The sequence below is a fragment of the Labrus bergylta genome, chromosome 5 (genome assembly GCF_963930695.1).
Source record: "Labrus bergylta chromosome 5, fLabBer1.1, whole genome shotgun sequence".
Classification (NCBI taxonomy): domain Eukaryota; kingdom Metazoa; phylum Chordata; class Actinopteri; order Labriformes; family Labridae; genus Labrus; species Labrus bergylta.
In genome coordinates, this window is record NC_089199.1 from 14,123,021 (window position 1) to 14,148,650 (window position 25,630).

The following is a 25,630-nucleotide window of genomic DNA, read 5'->3' on the forward strand; positions in this document are numbered from 1 at the left end:
GCCACGTTGATATTATTTTAAGTTTACAGATTAGACGACGGCACAAAAGCAGATTGTGTATTAGGTATTATTGATTATAATTAGTTTGATGCTTCGGGTCCGGGGAGTAGCGGACTGATCCAGTACATGTCTGCACGTCGCTGTTTGAGTCCACTGAGTCCAGTCAGCTTACATCACGTTATAAACATGTTTTTTTTTTTTTTTTTAATCTTAGTATTATTCTAAAAGCTATTTCTAAACCCATTTCTCGCCAACTAAGAGGCTTCGCTGGAAGAAGATGAGCCTTGTCTCTTGGCGTGGGGAGTGTGTGCAGTGTGGGGGAGTGGGTTACATCCTGTGGCGTTTCCTGTGTTTGTAAACTAGACGCTCTGGAAAACGTCGGGTGAGTGAGGCTGAAAGGTACATAAATATCCTTTCAATTTCCTTTGATTCTCGGTGAATTCACGCAATGCATTCAGTGGTCTGCTGTTTACTTTGCAAACATGCATGCTCAGAAATGGTAGCTGATGGATTTTACCTAATATTTCAGCGTCAGTGTTAGCCACCGCTAACCAGCTAACAAACGTTAGCTTAATCATCGGGAGGGGGAGGCACTGAAACGACGGCCATCACGGAGGTCTGTCGTTCAATCTCAAGCGTTTGATTATATTAACAATACAATAACGGGAGGTCAGCTGTGCAAAGAAGATACTCTTGTGAAAAAATTATTGTATCAAATCTACGACCTGGTGGGCAAAAACATTATCTCGATTTCTAACATGGTAGTGGGCGAGGGCGCCAGCTAGCAGCTAGCTGCTGGTTAGCTGATGTTAGCTGATGTTAGCCTGCTTGTTCAACTCTCGTTTGGTTGGGTGGTAGTGCGAAGGCCACTTCAGTCACTGCTGGAATATGTTATCTTTTTTTTTTTAGAGCAACATCAATTAAAAGTTTAGGAGTTCGCCTTGCTTGCAGCTAAAACAGCGACATCAAATGAATAGCAACCAACTAGAAATGTAGGTTTTAGTAAGCATTAGCATTTTTTAGCTTCGCGCTAACTGTCTATTTTCCTAGCAGCATTAGCCTGCAAGTGTTTAAATATATCTCTGCCTTTTTGGAGCAAACCTTTGAATATGGACTACGTTAAAAACCCGATAGAGCAATTACAAGAGGAGACAGTGTTTCTGTGAGTAAATTCCTGGCCTCTATGTAACACTTAAATCAAATGCTCACGACTAATTCAAAACGTAGTTGTTGTCACAGGAAACCTTTGAATGCAGACCAGCATATTTTATATTGTGAAAACTTTCATGTATTTTATTGTCCATTGTGTACCTTCCCTTCTGTAATACCTTTTACATTTTTACTCTAGTTAGGCTTTAACTGAATTACTATCAGATTTTGGTTACCAGGAGTGAAGCTTTTTTTCTTTCTTGAACATAAACTGAGCAGAATTAAAGTAGATTAAAAAAAAAAACTCTTCCATCACTTTATTTACGTTTTCATACTTTATCTTTTACAAGGCATTGGATTCAAATCAATTCCACAGTCAAAATAGTAGGTAGATTTCATACGATGACAAATACAAATTATATATTTACCAAAAAATACTATTTTTCTTATCCACCATAGTTAATGTAGTTCACCTGGCAGTGCTGTACAGATTTGTCTCTCAAGATAATTTTCTCTTTCTAAGTTTTTCATAGTCTCTTTTTGTCTTCACATTTCCACATAATCATACAACAGTAGCATAAATATCAGTTGAGACAACATTGAAAGCTGTATATTTAAAATACAGTTAAACCCTTTTCACACATACAGAAATCTCCTGAAAAACTCCGGAGACTTGGCTACCCGGAGTTTCTCCAGCCAGACCCCTAATATTTTATCCGCAGAAAATCCGAGTGAGCTGATGTCTGAACGCGGCAGCATAGACTCCGGAGATTTCAACTCGAGCCAATAGAAAGAGAGTGACGTTTATATAGTGACTGCCTAAAGTGTCTGCAAGCGACCACTACGATCTCCGTGCACGTCATTACACGGCTGCATTATGTTTTCTGTTCGTCAGTATGTTGTTCTCCTCTCTTTTGTGGATGTTGTCATTCCATTGGATTACACATAGCATTGATATAAAGGAAAATATTCTAATTTTAACGTCGTGTAGCGGACTCTACTTTTGCGTTGTTTATTTACGTCACGTCTTACCTCAGGAAATCCTCCTCCCCCCCTCCCCTCTATCAGGGATAGTCCCCCGCTGTGAGGAGCATATGTGAACGACTAGGTCGGGAGAATCTCCGGAGCATACTTCCTGTAATTATCTAGACATTATCCGGAGTGCATAATGTGAAAACGGCTTTAGATAAAGTTTAATGTGCACCCAGAACATGCAGGTGTGCTCGAATGGCTGGATTGCCAGCATGCAGTTTACTGATACTGAAACCATTGGTCAATACAGTATTTGCTAAATTTGTAGGGCTCGTAGGAAAATGGTTATCTGTTACTCTTTGTATTAGTTATACAGTACTGGTTCTAAATCCAAACTGGTTTCTGATTCAAGACATAAGTACCTCTGATTCCAATTAGGAGCTGTAGCTTTTGAAGTTATGCCGATCAAAAGTCTCGCATTGTTACTGTGTGAACTAAAAAAAATAATTACCTGATTTCTGAAACATTCAATAACAAAGAGAAATAAAATGTATATGTTAAAAAATACTTCAAGTTAAACCCTGGTGTCCAAAAGTAACAAGCGTAGCATAGACAGGCTATTCGTTATACCTTTATTTATGTTTATTGGCTGTTTTTTTGTGTTGTTCAATTTATTTAGCTGCTTAAGTACTGGATTCTCAATTGTAGCTTATGCAGAACTATTATACAGTCATATCTTTGTGTGTCATGTTTTTAGATATGTAAATGTTGTTTTGAAAGAAAATAGACAATCTTAAGTGGAAACGATTGACTATTTACCTATAACGGCAGCAAGGGATGCTGTGGTAATTTTAATGTTTGTCTGTTTCATCCACGTCCTCCCCTTCCTCAGTTTTAATGCTAGATGAGTGAGGTGGGTGTGGCTTCCCACCAGCCCGACCATCCTGACTGACGGATCTCTGGATGACCTTGTCCCAACCCCTGTCCCTGCGCTCACATACACCACAGCAATGTCACATCTGCCCAGCAGCTCAGTCCGCGACCATATGAAATGGGTTTGTTTTTTAAGACCACCAAAGTGGTTATAAAAAAATTTACTTGCAGTCTTGTGTCACTCAGGATGTTGTCGTTGAAGGCTAGTTTGGCGAATGCCAACTTGTCAACTAAAGTTGCAGATAATTTAACATTGTAAGCGTTTTCTATATCTTTGACATAGTGAGTAAATTGTTGTACTCTATTCTCTTTCTACACAGGCGGGGCTGCTTGGCTGCGAAGCTGTCCTCTCCAGCATGGCTTTGATGCAGGCCAGCTCCATGGCTGCTCCACCCAAAAAAATGATGGCTCCACTTGGCCATGGACCACCGCAGAGAGATGGACCTGATCGTGCTCCCCAGAGTCACATGATCCTCCCATCTGGAATGAGCTGTCCGCCCCTGGTGAGGACCCTTTGCAAGTCATGATGCTTTAACCTATTGAATGACCAACACAGTTGTCTTTATTATTTTTGAACATCTCTAGCCCAAAATGCAAGTTGATGTCATCTCAAAAATGAATACGATAAAGAACAGGTTATCTGTAACTGAAAGTAACAGTTTAAGAAACTCCACATATGCCATTATCCCCAGACCTCCATCTGTCACCATTTTCCTATGTATTAAAAAACACATTTGTTCCAGAGAGAACAAAACGTGGATGTTATCCCTGCATAATCCGATGAATAAAAAAAATATATATATATATATCGCTTCAGATCATGTTGGTTTCCATTAAATACAGGCCCAAAATTTGTTTATCAACAATATTAAACACTTTATATCAAGTGTCAAAAATACAAATGAAAGAAGATCATTCAAGTCATTTCCAGATAATTTTTAAATTGATGGATAGATACATTTCTTATATCAGGAAATAATTGACTTTTTCTGTCTCTGAAGCTTATCCGGAAGGAAGGTGAATACCAAGCTCCCCGCCTGCTGGACGAGAAGGAGATGAGAGCCAATGAGGACATGCAGCAGAAAAAAAAGAACAGGAAATCAGTAACGCCCTGTAAAGTGAGAGAACAAGAGGGAAGGGGAGGGAAGGTCAGTGGCTGTGGTCGCTAAAAAGGGATTGGTCTCTGCTATGCATGTTAATTTTCCCCCCTTTTTTTTTCTCTCATCACAACAAAAAGTGTTGCGAGCTGCTAACACGTTTTTGTAAAAACACTTTATTCAAGTGCGCCTGACTTGGAGCCTTCATGTGTGCACTTTTTGTTTGTGTGGGGGTGGGGGGAGGAGTTCAGGGAAGATGTGGAGGGGGTGGAGGATCTCTGAAGAGGAAAGAGGGGGGAGGGGAGCAGAGTGAAGCCGAGCACAATAACTGCGGTTGTGTGCATAACGGGGGGGGGGGGGGGGGAGCAGTAACATGAGGGCATTAGGCCATCAAAAGAGATTGTGCAGTGTTTCTCACTTCAGATGTTAAATACGCTGATGTAAACAAAAAAGCCCCAAAAAAAGAAAACCTTTATTGTGTGTTCACATGAAAGATCATTTGGGTTTAAGAAGAGGAAAAAAAATATCAAAGATATGCAAAGGATTAGGATTATAGGCGCTAAGTATTCAGTGTGTGATTGATACATTATGGCTTACATTTACTGAAATTTCACCTGAGTTCTAGCGTTTCATCAGCGGTTGTGGGTGGGTATGTTTGACACATTGTTTCTGTGTAGCTCAGTTTGTATCATTTTTGCACCCTTAGTGTGATATTTGACACAAATGTTGAACCATACTTTTCTATCATTCTCATTAGGGCACTGGAGGAGATGAAAATGGCCCATCATCCAAAGTGCAGAAAAACTTTATTTGTGATCACTGTTATGGAGCATTTAGGAGTGGATACCACCTGAAGAGACATATCCTCATTCATACAGGTATGGGTCACGCTTAGAACAACTGACGTTCACATTTAAGCCACCTTGTTATGCTTGATTATATGAATCGTGTTGATAGAGGCACAGAACGCTTGAGTTGGACTGAATCTTAGGAGTATGCAGCAATTGTAAGGTTTTACTATGGCCTGCTTAAAAACTATGTTTGGTAATAGCTTTTGCCTCACAGCTAATTGGTGGTATCTGTGGGGACTTGAACTAAAACTGGTGCTCTTCGGTTTAGGGGAGAAGCCGTATGCTTGTGCCGTATGTGACATGAGGTTTATTCAGCGTTACCACCTGGAGAGACACAGCCTCATTCACACGGGTATGCGTCCTTTAACCGTACCCATATTACATAAACGGGACTACATCTGTAGTCTGCCACTTGGATCAATCTGAGGGTTCATTTTTGTCTGTGGACAGTAATTTCCAACAAAGCCAACCCCTAAATCTGTTCACCACCCCCCAAAATAAAGCACAGTATTTGTCTCATGCATATTGATCCCCAACACCAGGAAATTCTAATGGAGGATTATATAATACAGTGCGGTCCAATGGTCCTGAGTCCACTATTGAAAAGTGTTGTTTAAACTTTAAAGATCAAATATAGATATGTTCTGCTTTGGACATCCATTATTGGCCTAAATGAACGCTTACATTTAACTGGCATCAGTTGTAGAATTGTTGGCTTTAGAGCCTGGTGCTTATTGACAGAAAAAGTACCTCATGTGACTGGGATGAATTGTTATCGCAAGTTCCTACTTTGATTTATCTGTTAAACCAGCTCATTCCTGACTTTCATTTTTCCTTGGATCTTGTTTGGTACAGTCTCAGTTTGGGGCTGATTGTTTTGACTTGTTAAACAAGTCAAATAAGATGTTCTTATTTGAATGTGTCAAGTTGATGCAAATGCTGTTGTTTCCTGCAAGGATGTCAGCTTGATATACTGGTCTTTACAGGGTGCGGTCACTCAAAAGTATAATTTTCTCCTAAACCAAATACTCCTGTGTCCCGCAGTCGAGCAGTCACTGCATGTTTCTAAGTCTCATGCAAATCAACACGTCACATTGCACAATTGGGCATTGCATTAACACATTCAGTAATGGGCACAGGTGAAGCAGACCCAATCTGAAGACATAAAGTGTTTGACCAAAGCTGTTGTGTTTTGGATTGTTTGACTTGAGCAACTCTCAGCAGTGTGTAGCTCTTGTACAACCTCAGTTTAGAAGTGGATAAATGCAGGGGAACTTCTCAGCTATACAGCAACACCAATTGTATCATTTATAATGGCTTACTTAAACAATTACAAGATAAAATATAACGTAATAATAATAATAAATACCATTTTGCTATGTATAGCAAATTAAAATTCATATGCTACTCACTGGTGTAGACAGACAGCAGCATCTCCCTGTGGGCACAGTGAATGTAGTAATGTCCTCCTTTTGACATCAAACATATCACTTTTTTCAGTCCTCTTCAGCTGTTTTCCTTTACTTCTCGATCCAGAACAAGTTCCTTTTTTATGGTTAAAGCTTTTGGTCTACCTTAAGTTCCTTATATCCTTTCAACCTAAAGATAGGTTTGACTTTGTATCCAAAGGAGATGTAAAAAACTGTTAGCTCAAGGCAGTACAATGCAAAATAAAAACATAGCATTAGAGTGCAACAAAATGGAACTTTGAACATGTACTGGCAATTAAAAATGCAATCAATTGCGGTAAACTATAAGTATAAACATAAAAATATTTCGCTTAAGATGACTGTAATCAGTTCTGTGTACAAGACTTTTTGAAAGTGGACTCAGGCTTCTGGACCCCAGTGTAAGAATGAGGAAGCCTCCATGCACAGGCAGCAAAAGACATGCATGATTTGTTTCTTGTTAAAAATATTGTTTGTATATAATTATTACTAAATAAGTAGAAAGTAATTGCATGGACATCAAAGGACTATGCTTTTAATTGATTATACAGCATACAAACAGAAAATGGAGGACTACATTTAAAAACATTTGTGTTTAAACTTTTTACATATATCTCTTTGTTTTTCATTGTTTTAAGAAGTATGCTGTGGGTAAGTTAACTTCCACCGGAATACATTTCCAAGTCAGTATTCACCGAAAGAAAAACACCAAACTAATGATGACCAAGTCTAATAAGCCCTGTAAGCATGGTTCATACATACAAATTTGGATATCAATTATGAATCAATCCAATTTCTACATCAATTATAAGCTGTTGCTACTGTGGCAACACTAGATCTATATTTTGTTGTTGTTGTTATCCACATTTTATTTTGACAGACCTGAATAGCTAATAATTGTGTGCTCTGTGTGTGTAGGAGTGAAGCCGTACGCTTGTTCCATGTGTGACATGAGGTTTTTCCAGCGTTACCACTTGGAGAGACACAGACTCACTCATACGGGTATGCGTCCTTTTACCGTACCCAGTTCAAGTAAAGAAACCATAAATGATCAAGTAGTCTCATTGACAGGAATTTGTCTTATGCAATCAAAGCTTGAAAAAACAGAATGTTTAAATAATCCTTTAGTATTATATTTATCATTTCATTAAAGGATGCCAAGGTGCCACTGTAGGATGAGTTCAGAGTGAACAGAAACACAACACTGATTCATCGAGGGTTTTGACTGTTGGAGTTCATACATAGCAATAAAAGCACTGATCTTATATATATCAATATATTTTTGCAGTTGTACAATATGACACATCATAAGAAAATAGACAATGTGTCGCTGTTTTCGCATATGCACTTCTGAAAATCTCTAGAAATTTTCAGGTAAGCTGCCCCTGACTCAATCTCTCTGACCTGATTCTGAATACATGCACCTCCACAGCCGGTGACTATCCTGTCAGGTGGAAGTTGGGGGGACAGTTTTTTATGCTTTATTATTAATGCCACGAGTAGTTTTCTCTTTTTTGATGCTGTGAACATGTCAGAGAAAATCATACAGGGAACAAAAGTATAAAGAAGCAGGCATTACATGCACAGAGATCCCACCAGTCATGCACTACACAATCTGTGGTCGCAGGATATAAGTCTTCATCCCCTCACGCTGGTAGTTAATTTCCTGAATAGTAACTGCTGCATTCACACATCAGCTCACCACAACTTCACATAGAACATTTTACTAGGGGGCAGACAGGAAAAATTCAGAGTGAAGTAGAAGTGAAAAATTCATCTGTTGGTGTTCACACATGCAGCTCGACCTAAAAATGTCATAAAGTTTTCAGGAGTGAATATTGCTTAAGTTACAGTCACAAAGCTCCTGTGGACCACTCAAAGTATTTGATCTCTTTTCTATCATTGCCGCTCAAAAACAACTGGCTTTATATGAATCTATTTTGTATTTTTTCCACTGGTATTTATCATGTGGAAATCTGTCATTTTTTTAAACTAGTGTTGTATTAAAGGAGGTGCGATCACTAGCTATGTTTACATGGACACAAATGATCGTAATAAAAGCTTGATCCGAATAAAAATGCTTCATGTAAACATGACAATCTGAAAAGAGTGATCGGATACGGCTCATCGGAGAGAAATTTCCATCTGAACGAGAGGGGTGGTTTATGCCAGTCGTTGATCGTTGTACACACTTCGATTGTGTCTTACTGGTTGGGGCAAAACTATTCTTACTGCCCATGTCTGCCCATCTCTTCAATGGTGCATGTTGAACAACAGCTCCTCCTGCAGACCAGCACTCTCCCCCTGTTTATCGTTTGCAGGGCAGTTGTTAACTGCTGAGCTTGCAGCTTAATTAGGAAGAAAGAAAGTTAAGAAAAGGGTCAAATAAAAAAACAGACATCTAAAGTCACAGACGTGAGATAAGAGACTTAAATCTCTTATCGCACAGGAAGGGGGAGAGTGGAGGGGCAACATCTGGATACGTGCAGTGACAGCCGTGTTTATTTACAGCACAGGTGGAGTCAACTTGCTCAGTGACTCAGGAGTACTTATCCAGAACTAGACAAGAAATAATAACGGGAAATAAACACTACAGGGCTTGAGTTTTTCTTGAAACGGATCTCACTCCGGAGAATGATGGACACACACCTAGTGACAGAAAATGTATCTGACGTTCCAAAGAGCAGAGATCAAGTTCTCACAAGTCAGCGCACAGTTTTTTGTCCTGTCAGTCCTGTTAACAGGAAGTAACAGCTAAACGAGACCGATAGGACATCTATGCGCGTGTCAAAATTCTCGTTTGAATACTCTGATTAAATGATTGAGGCATGCAACACACGTTGGGATCACTTTATTTAGAATTAAAAAATAAGATTTTGAACATGTAAACATAGCTACTTTTGATTAAAGTGACATAGTGTTATCGATGATCTGTAAGCGATGGGCAGATTGGTCACTATGTAATAAGGAAAAAACATGTTGCCTTACAAATACACTCCTAGAAAATGTGCTTGTTAGTCAGTCGCTTTAATTGAAGGCTAAAATCTGCTTTTAGATTCATTATTAAAAGTTCTGTCGTTTACAGTGGTAAACAGTTTGACATACGGCCCTCCTGCCGGGTTCAGCCCTGTAGAAGTTGTTGTAGGCCATGGTATAAAATGGAATAGTCCTTTGATGTCCACACGTACATTTTTCAAAACTATTTATGGCTGCCAAGTCAGTGTCTAAGCTATAATTGTCTGGCTTTTCAAAATGAATTTTCTCCATTATACTGTTGCACGGTCGCTTGTGAAGAAGTTCCTGCTGTAAAGTGTATGGCGGAGATCAGACTGGTAGCTTCTAGATAGTTGAGGCAGATCTTCATTGTGGAGTGCTAGGGAACAGGAAACACCTCTAACACTACAAAGCAACATACACTGACATGCACTAAGTTGATGACACATCAAGATCGACTTGCAGTAAGTTACATCACATATGATTTTCAAAATGCTACAACATGTTGTCCAGAACTGTAATAGCTAAGGGGTTTGAGAAGTTGCAAACGTTTCAGCTTCAGCTGGCCAGTGTGATCACCGTTGTAGATATTTTTCTATTGCTGCTTACATTTATGTATTGTTTCATACATGCTTGGCTTCTATGTTGTTGCTGCTTTTGTTTCAAGAAGCTCTTGATCATTTGTAAATTAATTCTCTACATGACAAAAGACACTTTAGTTAAAGTAGAACAAATCCCCGTTTTGACATGAAGCTTGAGTGGAATGTGTAATGTTTGCCAGGTCCCAGTGAATAACTGTCTGTGAACCCTGCTTTCCTTTGATGCTTAAGGAACATCTTAGCTAACCTGTTGAAACTTTGTGTATGTAGGGGTGAAGCCGTACGCTTGCTCCATGTGTGACATGAGGTTCTTCCAACGTTACCATCTGGCAAGACACAGCCTCACTCATACTGGTAGGCGTCTGATTACCTGAGCTCATTAGGGTTTTAAGAAGTGTCTTAACTTTTGAACTAATATAAGTGTTAACTATAATTGATTGATGTCTACAGTGACTAAAACATTGAAATACTCTTATTCAGAGTTGAGAGGTATTCAGACATGTATTAGGTTAGTAATATTTAAAAGTAAAAACCATATCTCGTGAGCACGTACATAGTGGGGCACTTAAATGTACACAACTTTTGCTCTTTGCTTAGAGGTATGTCATTTGAGGTGCTTGAATTTTTACTTTTCGTCTCATGCTAAACCATGTACTATACAAACAATACTTTGTGTCCCAGGATGATTAGATAACATAAAGAATTGCAGTACTGTGTTAATTTTTGTCCTGTTTCAAGTTTATATTTAAAGACTTTTTATTTGTGCAGGGGTGAAGCCATACGCTTGCTCCATGTGTGACATGAGGTTTTTCCAACGCTACCACTTGGCAAGACACAGCCTCACTCACACGGGTACAGGTTCCCCCTTTATTTACTCCACAAGAGCCCAAATACCCTGTTTTACTTACAATAATATGCCCCTTTATTTTTACCTCAATGCAGTGCCTGTAAATAAAACCTTAACTTTGATCATAAGATATTTTAGATGGTTCCTATCACTTCCAGCATTAAAAAACTGTACTTAGTTCAACCAGAAGTTGTTTTTATTTAGGTCCCTTTATCAAACATGTTAAAAGATCAAAAAATGTAAGCAAATGTATAAAGTGTTATGTCATGTCCCTGCTTTTGGCATGTCTGGATACATAATTTAAGTGAGTCCTGTTCAGTTCATTGTGTCGTTTTTACAAAGTATTCTGCTCTGTGTGCAGGGGTGAAGCCATATGCTTGCTCCATGTGTGACATGAGATTTTTCCAACGCTACCACCTGGCAAGACACACTCTCACTCATACGGGTATAACTTTTACTTATCCCTCTCACCTGACAGCATCAGGCGTTGAACATGCTCACTACTTTTAGAGTACTTTGATATAAAATATACATAAATATACAACTTCTGCTACTCAGCCCCTCTTCTTGTTTTCTTTTCTGGTGTACTCAATGTATTTGTTACCTATTTTTAGGGTTACAGTTAAACATTTTCTGTCTTGTTTGAATATTGACTAGTTAATTATAAAATTGAACACTACTTCTGTTTGTAAAATGACATATTTGTGTACATAGCTGATGAGAACACTTTTCTAAAGTTTGATACTGTATGCATTTAGGGGTGAAGCCATACGCTTGCTCCATGTGTGACATGAGGTTCTTCCAGCGTTACCATTTGGCAAGACACAGCCTCACTCATACTGGTATGCTTGAATTAACTGTTCCCCTTTCCCCACGACACCTTTCATATGGACACCCTACACATTTTTCCTTTTCTTATTATTGTCAATTCCCCTTCTAAAATGTTTAAATATAAATTTGTAGGCTTTGTTGGAAAACTGTCCACTGAAAAAGTGACTCTCACTGTCAGTTACCTTTTTTGTGATTTACATTGTAATGGTACTTTTGCATGTGTATTGTTGGGTACTATATAAAATGCTCTGTAGGCACAGTACAATAAAAAGAGTTCAAATGCAGGCCTCAATAGTCCTATATGAGCACAATGGGCTACTGTCTTGATGTTTTCTAAGGCACAGAAAATAATGTTTCCACTGGCTAAAATAGGAAATAAATATCAGCTTTTCACCAACATCAACAATTGGTTGGCTGTATAACCACAGTGTTAGCAAAATATTCTGAACTGCAATGTGTAATCCCTGAAGATATCTGTGTGTGATGCACCAGGACTCTTGACATCTGCTAGTTTAGACTCTTTTTGTGTAATGTGTCTTAATTGATGTCTGACAGAGCTAATGCATGCAACAATGGTAAACATTTAAATCTTGATGAACTGAACTTCATCTGCGTGTTGAAATGCGTCTAACATTGTTGTGCTCTGTTTAGGAGTGAAGCCATATGCTTGTACCATGTGTGACATGAGGTTCATACAGCGTTACCAACTGGAGAGACACAGTCTTACTCATACAGGTATGTTTCATTTTTTTAACCTTTCCACCTCTCTATCACTGACTATAATCATGCATGCGCTTTACATTCATGCTTATACGGCTGCTGCAAACCTGAGTTCAGATTGCTTTCTGTCCCTTGTTAAAAGTGCTAATGTTTTTGTAGCTTCTGTAGGGACCGTCATAGTTGCTTGCATAACAACGCTCCGCCCATACTTTGTATTTGAAATGACAACTCAGGTATTAATAGAAATCATACCCTGGCAAATTCAAATGTGGGTCAGCACATTATTATCATCATCATGGTAAAAATATGTATTACAGAAAAACTACATTTTGTATTACTTATAAACTTTTTCAAAGAAATTAACACCATTTAATTAGCATACTTTACTTAAAGACCTTGTATATAGGTTAACATAAAAACGTCTCTTTCCCGGTTTGGATATATCACATTATAAAACACATCAGAGCTGTGTAATAAAAGATCAGACTGTGTCTAAACAGATTCTCAACTAGATATGTCAAATGGTAGAATAGAGATTCTGGGTTGAGACATTTAGAGAGAAGTAGCTGCAGGTTTGTGTAAACACAGAGCTGATCAATTCAATGTTTGTGCAACAAAAGAAGATGTTACCAGATGAGCTATAGCTTCTGTTAGAAAGTTGGTCTGTTGGTTATGTAATCTGCTGAAGGTGGTAAATGTCCATAGGATTGATGATTTAGTTGTAGTTATTTAGTTTAGGCTCAAATTGACGTAGTGTTTTTGTTTTTTTTTCCTCCATGAAAACGAGAAAACAGTCGTTAAGAGCTGACTTCACACAATGTTATATTTGGGTCATTTCACATTCAAAGTTATGGTGAGGAAATATCATGTTACATGCTGTAATGGATATTTTCATCTCAATGGCTTTCATATTGGAAAACAGATTCTGTGTGAGGATAGTCATTATAATGTCTGCTGCTTTTACAAAAACGTTATAAACTTTAAAACAAGGTTAATGATTTATTTTTGCTTCACTCACAAGCTAGATTCTATGTGATGATTTTTAGAATATTTTCTGTACTGTAATACGTATATTGAAGTAAAATCTCAAAAGATGCTCTGCAAACAAATGTACAACCATAATGTCAACCAACTGCCTAAAATAGTCTGACCCCTTTGATCAGCGTTACAAAAATTCAAGTCGTCAGATCACCAACTTATCCCAGAAATCAATATAGTCTAAGTCGAAATCATGAAAACACAAACCGCTATCGGGCCCAGAAAATCTTTCTATAGTGATAGCAGGAACATGCTAACTGGGACTTTGGCCTCAGATAATTGCAGGTTTGATGACTAGGTCATTTTGCCTTCTCCTCGAGACATTTTCATTATCCCTAAAAATGTCCCTATTTAATGTTCAGCATTAGAACTTTAGCAGTTACGTCTCCATTGGAATCAGATGTGAATCAGATGACTTTTCAAATTGGAAAAGCAGATATCTTGGAAACATTCCTGGAATTTCCAGTTGAATCAGAGCGCTGACTAGTGCGACCAAACTTTACTAAGAAATTAGTAAAGTTTAACATCGATCATTTTTGGCAGTTGAGTCTTTTTGTGCTAAAGTTGGTACTTTGTCTGTATAGGGGTGAAGCCGTACGCTTGCACCATGTGTGACAAGAGGTTTTTTCAGCGCTACCACCTGGCGAGACACAGCCTCACTCATATGGGTATGCGTCTGCCAATCTTAACCCAGTCACATGATTAGGATGTTGCATCATCTGTCTGCTTAATTTAGTCTGTATTTATACACATATCATTGAAGTGTAATACAAATGGATAACATCATCATCTCATGTGTTGTGTAAATGGATTTTAAGATCCCATCTCGAATTTGGTATTTGAAACAAGTATCTCATTCATATTGTCCACTTCAATTTAGAGGTATGACATTGGTTATTAACCACAGTTATCAATTTAGCCCAGATTAGGACCCATGATATTTTTGAACAGATTTATCTGTTTTTTTTTTTCTTGGTTGCAGAGACACAAAAATAATTGTCTTGCTGCTCTGCGTTTAGGTGTGAAACCTTATGCTTGCACCATGTGTGACATGAAGTTTTTTCAGCGTTACCACCTGGCGAGACACAGCCTCACTCATACGGGTATGGGTCCGTGCACCGTGCCCATGACATTCAGTGTTAGAAATCAGTGTGCATATTACAGTTTTCTTAGTTCACTTGTCACTTGGGAGTATTAAACCATATTTCCAAGGCTACTTACAATAATCTACATCAGTTGAACAGGATAGTGGAAATCATCATCTTGTTTTTTTGGTTGTTGGTTATCACATTAATACATAAACATCTTCAAGGAATTATGAATAATTATTTGGTGGAAAAAAGGTTTGTTGTGTTTTTGCATGAATTAGCATTTGTGTGGTTGATAATCAATAAGGTAGATAATAATTTCTAAATGAGAAAAATGGAAATCGAGGCAAAGTATTAAAATATTGCTACTTTGCATTTAGGTGTGAAACCTTATGCTTGCACCATGTGTGACAAGAGGTTTTTTCAGCGCTACCACCTGGCGAGACACAGCCTCACTCATATGGGTAGGCTCCCGCCCACCGTACCTCTTCCACCATGATCAGACTGTACTTAACATAATGCTTTTACAGAGCCCACCCCCCTTTGGGATTTTTCACTTTTCTCTTGAACTAGTCAGTTTAAAGCGTTCTTCATCAAGCCTACTCTTCATTATGTCTGTAATTATTTATATGTGAAGCCAAACAGGACTGCAACATCATCAGCTCATGTGTGGTGTTTAAGTTGTGGATTTGAGAATTGGTTTGCACAATTTTTTGGGGGGACTTTGGTTATAAACAATAATTGAGGACAAATAGTCATTTGTTTCAACAGAAAAATCTGAATGATTACAAACAGTGGTGAACAACCCATCAATATGGACAATTGATTTCTATTTGATCAGGATGATGGGTTGTGAACACAAACAAATACAAAGACTGAAAATAATACCTCAATGTTCTGCGTTTAGGTGTGAAACCTTTTGCTTGCACCATGTGTGACATGAGGTTTGTTCAGCGTTACCACCTGGCGAGACACAGCCTCACTCATACGGGTATGGGTCAGTGCACCTGCCCTTCTCATATTGTGAACTTCATTATTTTATAGCCTTTTTTTTGTTATATTAGAAACACAGACTGTTAAAAAGAGATGCTTTATTTTCAGGCATAGCAAATCAGAAGTAGTGTATAAAACAGTTGAGCCATTTGTGTTAAAGTCCTATAACCTCGACTCTTAGCACATTCAGGCACTAACAATCAATCATTATAGTTGGTTAATAGAAAATGTCATTTTTCTTTAGTTCAGTTCTTTAAACTGGCTTTTCAAAAAATTATATAATTTTGTAAACCTTTTAAAAATAATTTTAACACTAATGCAGTGTTTCCCACATATAGACGATACCTGGACAGGCCGCCTAGGTATATTTATGGCCAAACATTAGCATTGAGTATCCCAATAAGATTGCCATCTGCGTTCAATGAAGTATTGAAAAACTCTCCTTCTCAGTCTTGCTTCTGATAACCCTGAGCACCTGACACATGCACTGTGGATGATCAGAGAGAGAGAGAGAGAGGGAGACATCTTCTCCTATGCCCCTCCTAGTAATGCTTTGATTGAGGTGCGACATCTCATATGAAAACTGAAAACATGTCATTCCACTGTTTTAATTGTGGGATGTTGTCTGCTTATGTCATACTGCACTCTTAGTTATAGATTGTTTTGATACGTAACTTCATTAAATAGTCTCGGCTACCGTGTTGCGTTAACAAAATAACCAGTGAAGCAGTGTTATCTGGGCATCTTTATAAAATGTACTGCTGATGAGTAGCCCAATGAGAAAGATCAGACAAATAAAGGTACAGAGAAATGGTAGGAGGCACAGCGGGACAAGCCACTGTGTTTTAATAGAGGACAGGCATGCGTGCATGTGTCTAATGGAACTGAAAGAAAGTATGGTGAGCAGATTTATGTCATTTGTGAACAAGCACGAGAATAAATGGGAGAACAAGGCACAATTAATATGTAATCTAACCCTATATAAATAATCTACTGTAATTAAAACATGTTATTGTTTATATTACCATGTAATCATGGTAATATAAACACCCTCTGTTTCCTCCTCCTCCACCAACATGTGCACATTGTCATCTGTGGGAAACACTGCTAGTGGTAGAATGATTTTTAATAAATGTGAATTACCGTACATTGAGATATACTTTTAAACATTCACATAAAGCCATGAACTTAAGAAACTCCTTCTTAAGGACAAACAGCTTTTAACATGAGGCACGCAAACATTAGGGCATTGGCTGCATTACTCCTTTACTGAAAGTAATAACTGAATATTAATGGCTTTAATAAATGATTCTGATTGGTTTTCATGCTAAAACTGCCTGTTGTGTAGATTTGTCTACTTTTAAAAGTTAGCGTTACATACAGGAAACATTTTACACATCTTCTGGTTTCTGCATGAATTGGCCTATGTGTGGTTAATAACCAATAGCTTAGGTTTTGATTTGAAAAGTCAAGGTAAAGTAACACAATATTGCTACTTTGCATTTAGGTGTGAAACCTTATGCTTGCACCATGTGTGACAAGAGGTTTTTTCAGCGCTACCACCTGGCGAGACACAGCCTCACTCATATGGGTATGCGTCCGCCCACCGTACCCACGTCACTGAGATCAGACTGTACTTACATGATGACAGGGTCTGCTGTAAAAGGCAGTTATCGTAACTTCTCTGAATGTAACAGTTTAGTACATAATTTCTTGTTCAAGGCTAGAGTGTACTATGTGTGTAAAAAATGTCACATTAAAGTCTTCACATGTCAATGAGTACAGGACTGTGACATCATCAGCTCATGTGATGTGTTTAGTGGTGGATCTGAAATTTGATTGACAGTTTTTTATTTTGCTAATTGGACTTTGAAAAACTCTTAGAAAGTGAGAAATGGTTAACAACCCATCAATTCTAAAGAGATATTTACAGTACATAGTAGATAGGTAGTTCATAACTGATTGATGGATTGTGACGCAGATCTTGATAGTCCTGAAATAATGTATGGATGCTCTGCGTTTAGGTGTGAAACCTTTTGCTTGCACCATGTGTGACATGAGGTTTGTTCAGCGTTACCACCTGGCGAGACACAGCCTCACTCATACGGGTAATGGGTCCGTGCACCTGCCCCTCTCACATTAAATAGAGCACAATATACTTTTTTTGTTGAGCTAGTATTAGTGATTCTTTTGTGTGTTTGCCCTAATGAGTGTAATGTATGCTTTCGTAGGTGTTTAAGTGAGTTACTGTTAGCTTTACACTACAGTTTTTATATTAAAGTTCAACATCACTGTTATAGGAAACTAGTTGAGGATATCTGTTAAAGTCTCTCTCTCTCTCTCTCTCTCTCTCTCTCTCTCTCTCTCTCTCTCTCTCTCTCTCTCTCTCTCTCTCTCTCTCTCTCTCTCTCTCTCTCTCTCTCTCTCTCTCCAGAATAGTTGACAGGTTGTGTGAAGTGTTAGATATCACAAGTCAAAAACCAATACATAACATTTGTGCATTACACTTTCTCAAAACATCTGTTACATGAGTTACATTTATTTATTTTGTGAGCGTGCAGGCCTTAAGTTTGGATTTTTGGTGTTCTCTTTTTTTTTTTAACCAGCAGTTTGAGATTATACTTTGTATAAATAATGCTAGAGTGCAAAAAAAGTCAAATATCTAACAGCATCAACAACACTTTTTTTTTTTTTTTTTTTTACCTCGTTTACATATCAGTCAATCTAAAGGACACAGAACTTCCCCAAGAAAATCACAATTACACTTTAAATACCCCTATAATGCATCTGTAATGGCATTTGATTGCATTAAACCATTTGTCATTTAAAGTGGCATTACAGATTTTAATCTTTAAAGGCTTTCAGTTTTCCCCTTTAAATCAATGCTAAGTGTAAGTATAAACAAGCAAGCAGAATAGAGTATGAAGTAGCTTCATTATGTGCAGATCAAACTGATCCAGGGAAAGATCTGAAAAAAATCCAGAGAAAGTCCAATGAAAAATTAGGTTGGTTGCGTTTTTGCTTGTGTAAAAAGGTTATTGCTTATTTCTTTTTTGACGTAAATATAAGCATAATTTATAGAGAGGATGCTGAAATAGTCTTGTTTTTGCTTTGTACAGTGAGGATATAAATTATATGTATTGAGACAAAAACTGTAATTCACATACTGCACATTTAACAGACCTGGGTTTTTTCCTTATAATGTCAGTCATTACTTAGCTCCTAGATGTGTTAATATCTTAACTATATTCATAGTTTAAATGATGGTTGCATGACAACATTTCAACATGTTTTCTCAAAAAGCACAATGCACTTTACATTCATACATTCAGAAATGATGAGCTGTTAACTCAGTGTTAGATTGAGCTTGAAAGTTGTATTTCTTGTACCTGTCGGCGGCAGGGCTAATATATTGCTCTGTGTGTGTAGGGGTGAAGCCGTATGCTTGTTCCATGTGTGACATGAGGTTTATTCAGCGTAACCACCTGGAGAGACACAGCCTCACTCATACGGGTACGCGATCCTTTATTACTGCATACCCTTATCGCCGAGAGAGGCTCTGGTGCTTTGGGGTAACAACAAACTCGAGCTTAGATTGTCAAGTCATTTGATGGGATGTTGAACCAGCCTCAAAATAATCGTCCCAGATTTTTTTTGGGCCAACATGCTGCATAGATCTGGGCCACAAAACAAGAAATTCCACTCTGATCGGCACATAATGAGTTGATGACGAGGCCTTTAAGAATATCATCTTCAGATAACAGAACACTGTAGCAATACATGCTAGGGAAGGTTTGTTTCCAACTATTTGTCAGTGTTGGAAATACAGTCTGCAAATAAAGATTATAACTATAAATTGCCACAATGTGTTTGTATGAGACGCTAAAATTGATGCATTGACTCTGTATCTGTGTGCTCTTTTAGGAGAGAAGCCATTTGCTTGTGACATGTGTGATATGAGGTTTATCCAACGCTACCACCTTGAGAGACACAAGCGTGTCCATAGTGGGGAGAAGCCTTACCAGTGTGAACGTTGCCAGCAGGTATGTACCGATGTCAGCAAATGAAAATGACCATGATTAAATACTTTAAGTATTAAAGGGGACATATTGTGAAAAATCCACTTTGACTGTGTTTTTGAACATATGTTTGGGTAACCTTATTGCCTACCGACCCACAAAATGAGAAATAAACCCACCCAGTCCTTTGTTTGTGGTCTGCATAAGTCTTAACATAGAGAAAAGTGCTCCGTTTCAAATTTGCTCTGCTTTTGACAAATTTGCTCTGGTAAAAAAAAAAAATCCCCTCCCCTCCCCTCCCCTGGTATCTCCAAACCATGGGTTACACCCCCAGCCTAGAACAAAACTTTTGCGCAGGTCTGCCATTTTTATTCTCGCTAGCGAAGGAGTGATGTCTACGGGGAAAACTCAGGGGGGGCTCATTGCATTTAAAGAGACACACACACAAAAACGGAGCATTCTGAGAGAGCTGGTTTATACAGGGTCACAAACATCCTCTGGTGCTTGTTTCATTTTATATTTTGACCAAAGAACAGCACAGATGTTTCATTTAGACCACAAGGGACTGTTTGAAAAGGTGGAAAATGAGTATGTCCTCTCTAAGTATTAAGAGAACCTTTTATGCTTTTCTATATTTTTTGTCATGAATATAATCATCAAATGCTTGTCAGATGACCAAAGCTTCAAATGATAAAGTAAATGTATTTGTAGGTGGGGCTGCACAGTGATGCTTTGGTTAGTGCTGTTTCCTCACAGCAAGAAGTTACCTGGTTCTAAACCCCTAACCACCTACTATGTTGCTGTCTAGTAAAATGAGAAGTCCCTGGATATATTCAGGAGATTTAACACTATGCAGAGATACACAAAGAATTCATTTGGCACTTGTACTCATCAAACTGGAATTCATCCAGTGACCTGTAATTTTTATTAAACAGTTACATGTTTTTTTTCCCTGATGTTTGGCATTTCCAAAATACAACTATTAAGAGGTGTTTATTGAAATATATTTACTTTAACAGAGGCATCTGGCTAATGTAACACATTCTTTAATATTTATTAGTGTGGATCCGTTTTGTACTCTTTGATTTGAGATGTTTCTATGTTCGATATCCAGAACTACAAATAATCTTTCTTTTTGGGGTCATTTGAAACTCTAGTAGAGTCCCATAGTTGAATTCTAGACCTGCATGAGCATGATAAATGTCCTTTGAATATCTTAATTAAAAACATTGAATTCAGTTATTCATTGAATCATGTCCACTTTGTGTTTTGAAGAACTTTTCACGGACAGACCGGCTGTTGCGGCATCGGAGGCTGTGCCAGGGTCGCGGCGTTGCCAAAGTAGAGAACCAGCCATGCTGCGACCCACGCCCATACCCCCAAGAACCCCCTCCCGCACCCCCAACCTGGAGTCCCCTGCATCCCCCTCCGGGCCGGCTGGCGGTCTGACATTCCACCTTCTTCTACAGCCACAACACCGCCAGAGTCGGAACAAGCAACAGGGTTTCTTCTTCTCAGCTCTGGACAGAGTGACATAACACTCTAGCACAGGGGGATCTTGCAGCTCCGCTCTCCGGATTACTTATGACTGAGGGACATTTGTCTTCTTGTTTTGTTGACTTTTTACTGTGTTTATTTTTCTCCCGTTTTTTTTTTAAAGATGAGACTTTTCTGTGATGGAACAGTGGTCCTGTTTTGTACTTGATCTATTTGATTTTTGCAAAAAAGAAAAAAAAAAAAGGTTTTTATTGTTGTTCAAATATATCTCCATTTGGTACTCGGCGGGGCAGTGGGTATTGTTTATCCTGATGTGTTGGCAACAAAATGGGATGAAGTGGTAAGAAGACGTAGTCAAGCTTGTTTCTAATGTTATCTTGTGTGGCCCATTTTGAGTTTAAAGGATTGTTACTTTAAAGCAGGAATTTCCTTTTATAGAGCAAAGAAATCACTCATTGACCTCTTGTTTTGACCAGATCCCGGTTGAATCTGAAGATATCACTGAGCTTTTCAACACAGGAGACGGTCATTGACTATATTCTTAAATAATCAGAAATGTTTATTTTTGATTAGTGGTGTCTTTTATGCACAAAATCGACCTACACAGAAAACTAGAAATGCTTTCAATACAGTTTGTTGCCTCTGTTTCAGTGAAATCAAAAAGAAATCTGAGTAACTTTTGAGTGTTTGTTAAAAAAAAGATCTTACTATAAACCAGGACTTCCAAAAAAAAAAAGCATGATTAAGGACAACCTGAATGAGAGTGTTTCCATGGCAGACAAAGTGTTGAGTCTCAGGTGATCACCTGTGTCTCACCTTCTGTGTCGTGTGAGACGTTCTGAGGACTCGGGAGGGTACAGGAAGGCAGCCTTAGCAGGTCATCCTCCCACACTGACTGAGAGTCGGGCTGACGTGCGTTCAGCCGTGTGTGTAAATATGGTTCACACTCGCAATCTCCTAGGCAGATCAGTGCTCTGTCATTACGTCCTGGTCAGCGGTGCAGATATCCCACTTGATGTCCCATTATGTCGTTTGTACAGACTCACATTCTGTGAGAGGTTAGCGGGGGTATACAAAATCTTGTGGCCTTAGTGTGTTTCTGTTTTCTTTGCCTTTTTCTCAGCTGTTTGTTATTGTGGATCAGATGTATTTACTAAGATGAGACAACCTTTCATCATCATTGTATGTTTTTTTTTTTCTGTCTGAAAGTTGTCATGGTTACAGAATGTTGACAGCTTCATTGGCGCCTAAACAGTCCAACATGTCCGACTGTTGTGGGAGGTTGTGTTTTGATGAAAATTAATATTTTGGTCATTGTTACTGATTTACATTGTAACACAGTTAGTCCCAAAGGGAGCCCCTCAGTCGTGCTAAACTGTTTCCTACTGCAGTGCTTTGGCTGATGGTAGCCTGAGCAGAATCAATACTTTCTTGACTGTACTACACACTAACAATTGCCTTTTTTCTCCAAATATTGTGTGGTTGGTGTGTAACGATGGATGTCTGTCATGTCATTGGGTTTAGCCTTAAGTAATTGCGGACACACAAATAATCATGTAGTACTAAATGATATCGTAACAAATGATTTCTTTACCTATGATGACCTTTGGTTGTTCTGTGTGAAGGTCTTTTGACAGTCAGAGACGGTTGATCAGGGCCACTTCACTGCCTGTTGGGGAAATTTCTCAAACTCGATTCTTGGTGGTATGTTGGTGTTCTATCAGTGCTGGGTCGGAGGATGTCTGCTAGATTGAACACATGTATATATCAAGATTTTACAGCTGTTCTTCTGTGCTGCAGAAGGAAAAGGATATCTGAAACCATCCCTTTTTTATTTTAAGCTGTAGACAAAATGTGGAAGTGGAATTCCAGGTCGCATTATCCTGTCTCTAAGTGGTCCTTTTTTGTGTTGGGTGCAAAAATACAGCTTAGTACTGAGTTATGTGATGTTATACCTAAAGTATTATTGGGAAGATTTCTTTAGATGGTCTACTGATATCAAGGCAAAGTTATGTTACGATATAAGTGTGTACAGAGATGTCGTCGGTTTTACCTGAATTTAAGATCAAGTCAAACCCAGTGGCAGGAAAAGGGTCAAGTTTGAGAAATGTGTTTATTTGCTCTAGGAACATTATTCCTAATCAGTGGAAGGGATACTGAAGGCTCAAGTACATATTGAAAAAGCTAAAGGGCAATACAGTATATAGATTACGTCGCTTGTTAATCCATTTAGTCATTTATTGTTTATGGTATTATCAATCTCATTGTTTAAAATGCAATAGTATCTTTGAGTCTCAGATCATTTTTTTCTAAGATTGAGGTTTAATCTTTTTGTTTTTCTGACAGAGACAAGGATTGCTTTGTCTGAGAATTAGCTCATCCCATTTTTAAGGTTTGTTCCAAGGACCATTTTTTTAATCTGATGAAATTGTAAACACTGGAGTGGAAGGGAAAAAACAGACAAAAAAAGACAGATTTTTTTTTTCCCTTCAGACTGTACTAGTAGATTTTTAGGTTTTAGACAAAGCCTATTTCTCCTCAACTTCACACAGACGGCAAACAGAACAATTTGTATCAGTACAGTTGAGAGGCCACAATGTTTGCTAATTTTGACATTAGAGGCAATATTACCACAAGAAAATGTTTCTTTCTTATACGAAGTCCCTGGTAATTGTAGTAAATTATATTGATAATGGTATTAGATGAACAACAGCATAACAGTAGCTATCACAGATTAGTTTTCTTTGTAAGTCTTGCATGCAGAGTTATGGTCCTCAGTTAAGATAGGATCTTGATAATTATTTTGTGTAGGAAAATGAGTGCATAAGAATAACTTTCTAAATAATGTTACAATGATTATTGTAAAATGGGCTTACTAATATGTACCCTTGTGATCCAATTAGTTTCAAGTATATGAAAATCAGAGGAGAGGCTTCTTACTATAATGCTGAAATAAAAAAAAAAATTGGAAAAGAATGTCTGTTTGCTGACTGTTTATTTTATTTTGGTGTTTCATTGAAATCACGAGATGCGGATGATGTCTTTTTCTGTCTAACGTTTAACTCCTATGTTAAACATAAAAATTTGGTATATGCAAACTTAATTTTGTCAACCTCAGAGCAGACAAAGCCTTGTACCCGTCCTGAGATCTTTGGAGCACCCCCTGGGCTCCAGGTTGGGAACCAATGGCCTTGAGGTGGCCTGCTGCAAGTCATTCCCAACTCTCTCACCTCACATTCTTACTCTATCCACTGTCCTCTTAAACAAAGGCAAAAAGTGACTAAAAGAATGCTCTGTAAAAAAACAACATATGCCTCTTTTCAAAATGTATTTTAACCCAATATGTATGTGGACTTATTTGCTCTCAATCTTAGCATGAATGCAAATAAAGGGCAGAAGCTCTGGATGCATCATCTGACTGCATTGTTATATCTGTTGTCTTAATGTGTTGTCTCAGTTAACCAATCAATCAATTTTTATTTGTACAGTATAGGGCAAATTCATACAAAATGCAAACTCAAGATACTTTACAGAAACAGCATGTCTAAACCGGACTTAACATTAATCCACCATGAGCAAAGCACTTGGCAACATTTAGCACAATAACAGTGGCAGAAGCTATGTTTGGATCTTTAAAGGCTACGGTGATAAGTTGCAGATGCTTTTCCCAGTTCCTTTGGTTCTCATTCACGTAGCACCGGATCATCTGGAGTTTAGGTTTGGTTGATCTGTTCCACCAGGCCGGCTGGTAAGGAGTAGTCTGGGTCTTTGTGATCTGGATAAGCTAGCATACATTCTGAAACTGGTAACTCTCACAGCTGTGACCCAAGTCAGGCTCCAAATCAAACTATGAAGTAGTACACAAGCTTCCTTGCTGTTGTTTCAGCCCCTTAATCAGGAACAGGAATGGATTTTATCCATCGGGTAAACTGGTCTATTATGACAAGAATTATCTAGTTTCTAGAACTCAATATTGGAAACAGGCCAAAGATATCTAAATGGAGACGGGCAAGGGGTGCTTCGCTTGGTGGCTTTGTAGCTTGGCCCTTTTCACTGTTCCTATAACTTTTCATGCATTGCAGTGCTCACGAGTAGTAGAGACACATCACAATCACATGTATAATTCTGCCAGCAGGCCACCGGAAAATGCAGATGCAGCAGAATGTATTGAGCCATGTTGCTGTCGAACTGGCCTGCCACGAATAACGAAGCGGCATAATGTGTCATGGCATAACAGCGGAACACACCCACAGTGTTTCCCTCAGTTCAGGGTTACATGACAGAGTGTTTGAACTTAACCTGATTTCTGAAACAGAGCTCTGATGTGTTATCTGACTGTGTTGATATACCTGTTGTCTTGCTGTGTGGTCCGACTGTTTTGTTACGCAGGTTGTCTTGATGTGTTGTCTTACTGTGTTGATAAAGCTTTTGTCTCAACACCTTAGACATTGTTGTTAAACCTGTCGTATATCCCTGTGTTGTTATGCCTGTTGTGTGACTGCGTTGTTATACCTGTCTCCCTGATGTGCCAATTGACAGCGTTGTTATCCCTGT

The 25,630-nt window shown here is 38.4% G+C and overlaps 1 protein-coding gene across 23 annotated transcripts; it reads left to right on the forward strand.

Moving 5' to 3' along the window:
- Window positions 1-229: 229 nt before the first annotated feature.
- On the forward strand, window positions 230-24,052 carry znf740a (zinc finger protein 740a). 23 transcript variants are annotated; one of them, XM_020645167.3, is made up of 21 exons: window positions 230-382; window positions 3,014-3,176; window positions 3,375-3,557; window positions 4,056-4,202; window positions 4,909-5,029; window positions 5,271-5,354; window positions 7,369-7,452; window positions 10,314-10,397; window positions 10,812-10,895; window positions 11,252-11,335; window positions 11,649-11,732; window positions 12,373-12,456; window positions 14,064-14,147; window positions 14,499-14,582; window positions 14,948-15,031; window positions 15,475-15,558; window positions 17,068-17,151; window positions 17,585-17,668; window positions 18,990-19,073; window positions 19,485-19,603; window positions 20,855-24,052. In XM_020645167.3, exons 2-21 carry the CDS (start codon window positions 3,132-3,134, stop codon window positions 21,026-21,028), a joined length of 1,965 nt encoding a protein of 654 aa, XP_020500823.1. In that variant the 5' UTR covers window positions 230-382; window positions 3,014-3,131; the 3' UTR covers window positions 21,029-24,052. The 23 variants fall into 23 exon arrangements, with proteins under 23 accessions (XP_020500823.1, XP_020500822.1, XP_020500825.1 ...); XM_020645166.2 differs by having other exon boundaries at window positions 252-399; XM_020645169.2 differs by having other exon boundaries at window positions 252-399; window positions 4,056-4,172.
- The last annotated feature ends 1,578 nt before the right edge of the window (window positions 24,053-25,630 follow it).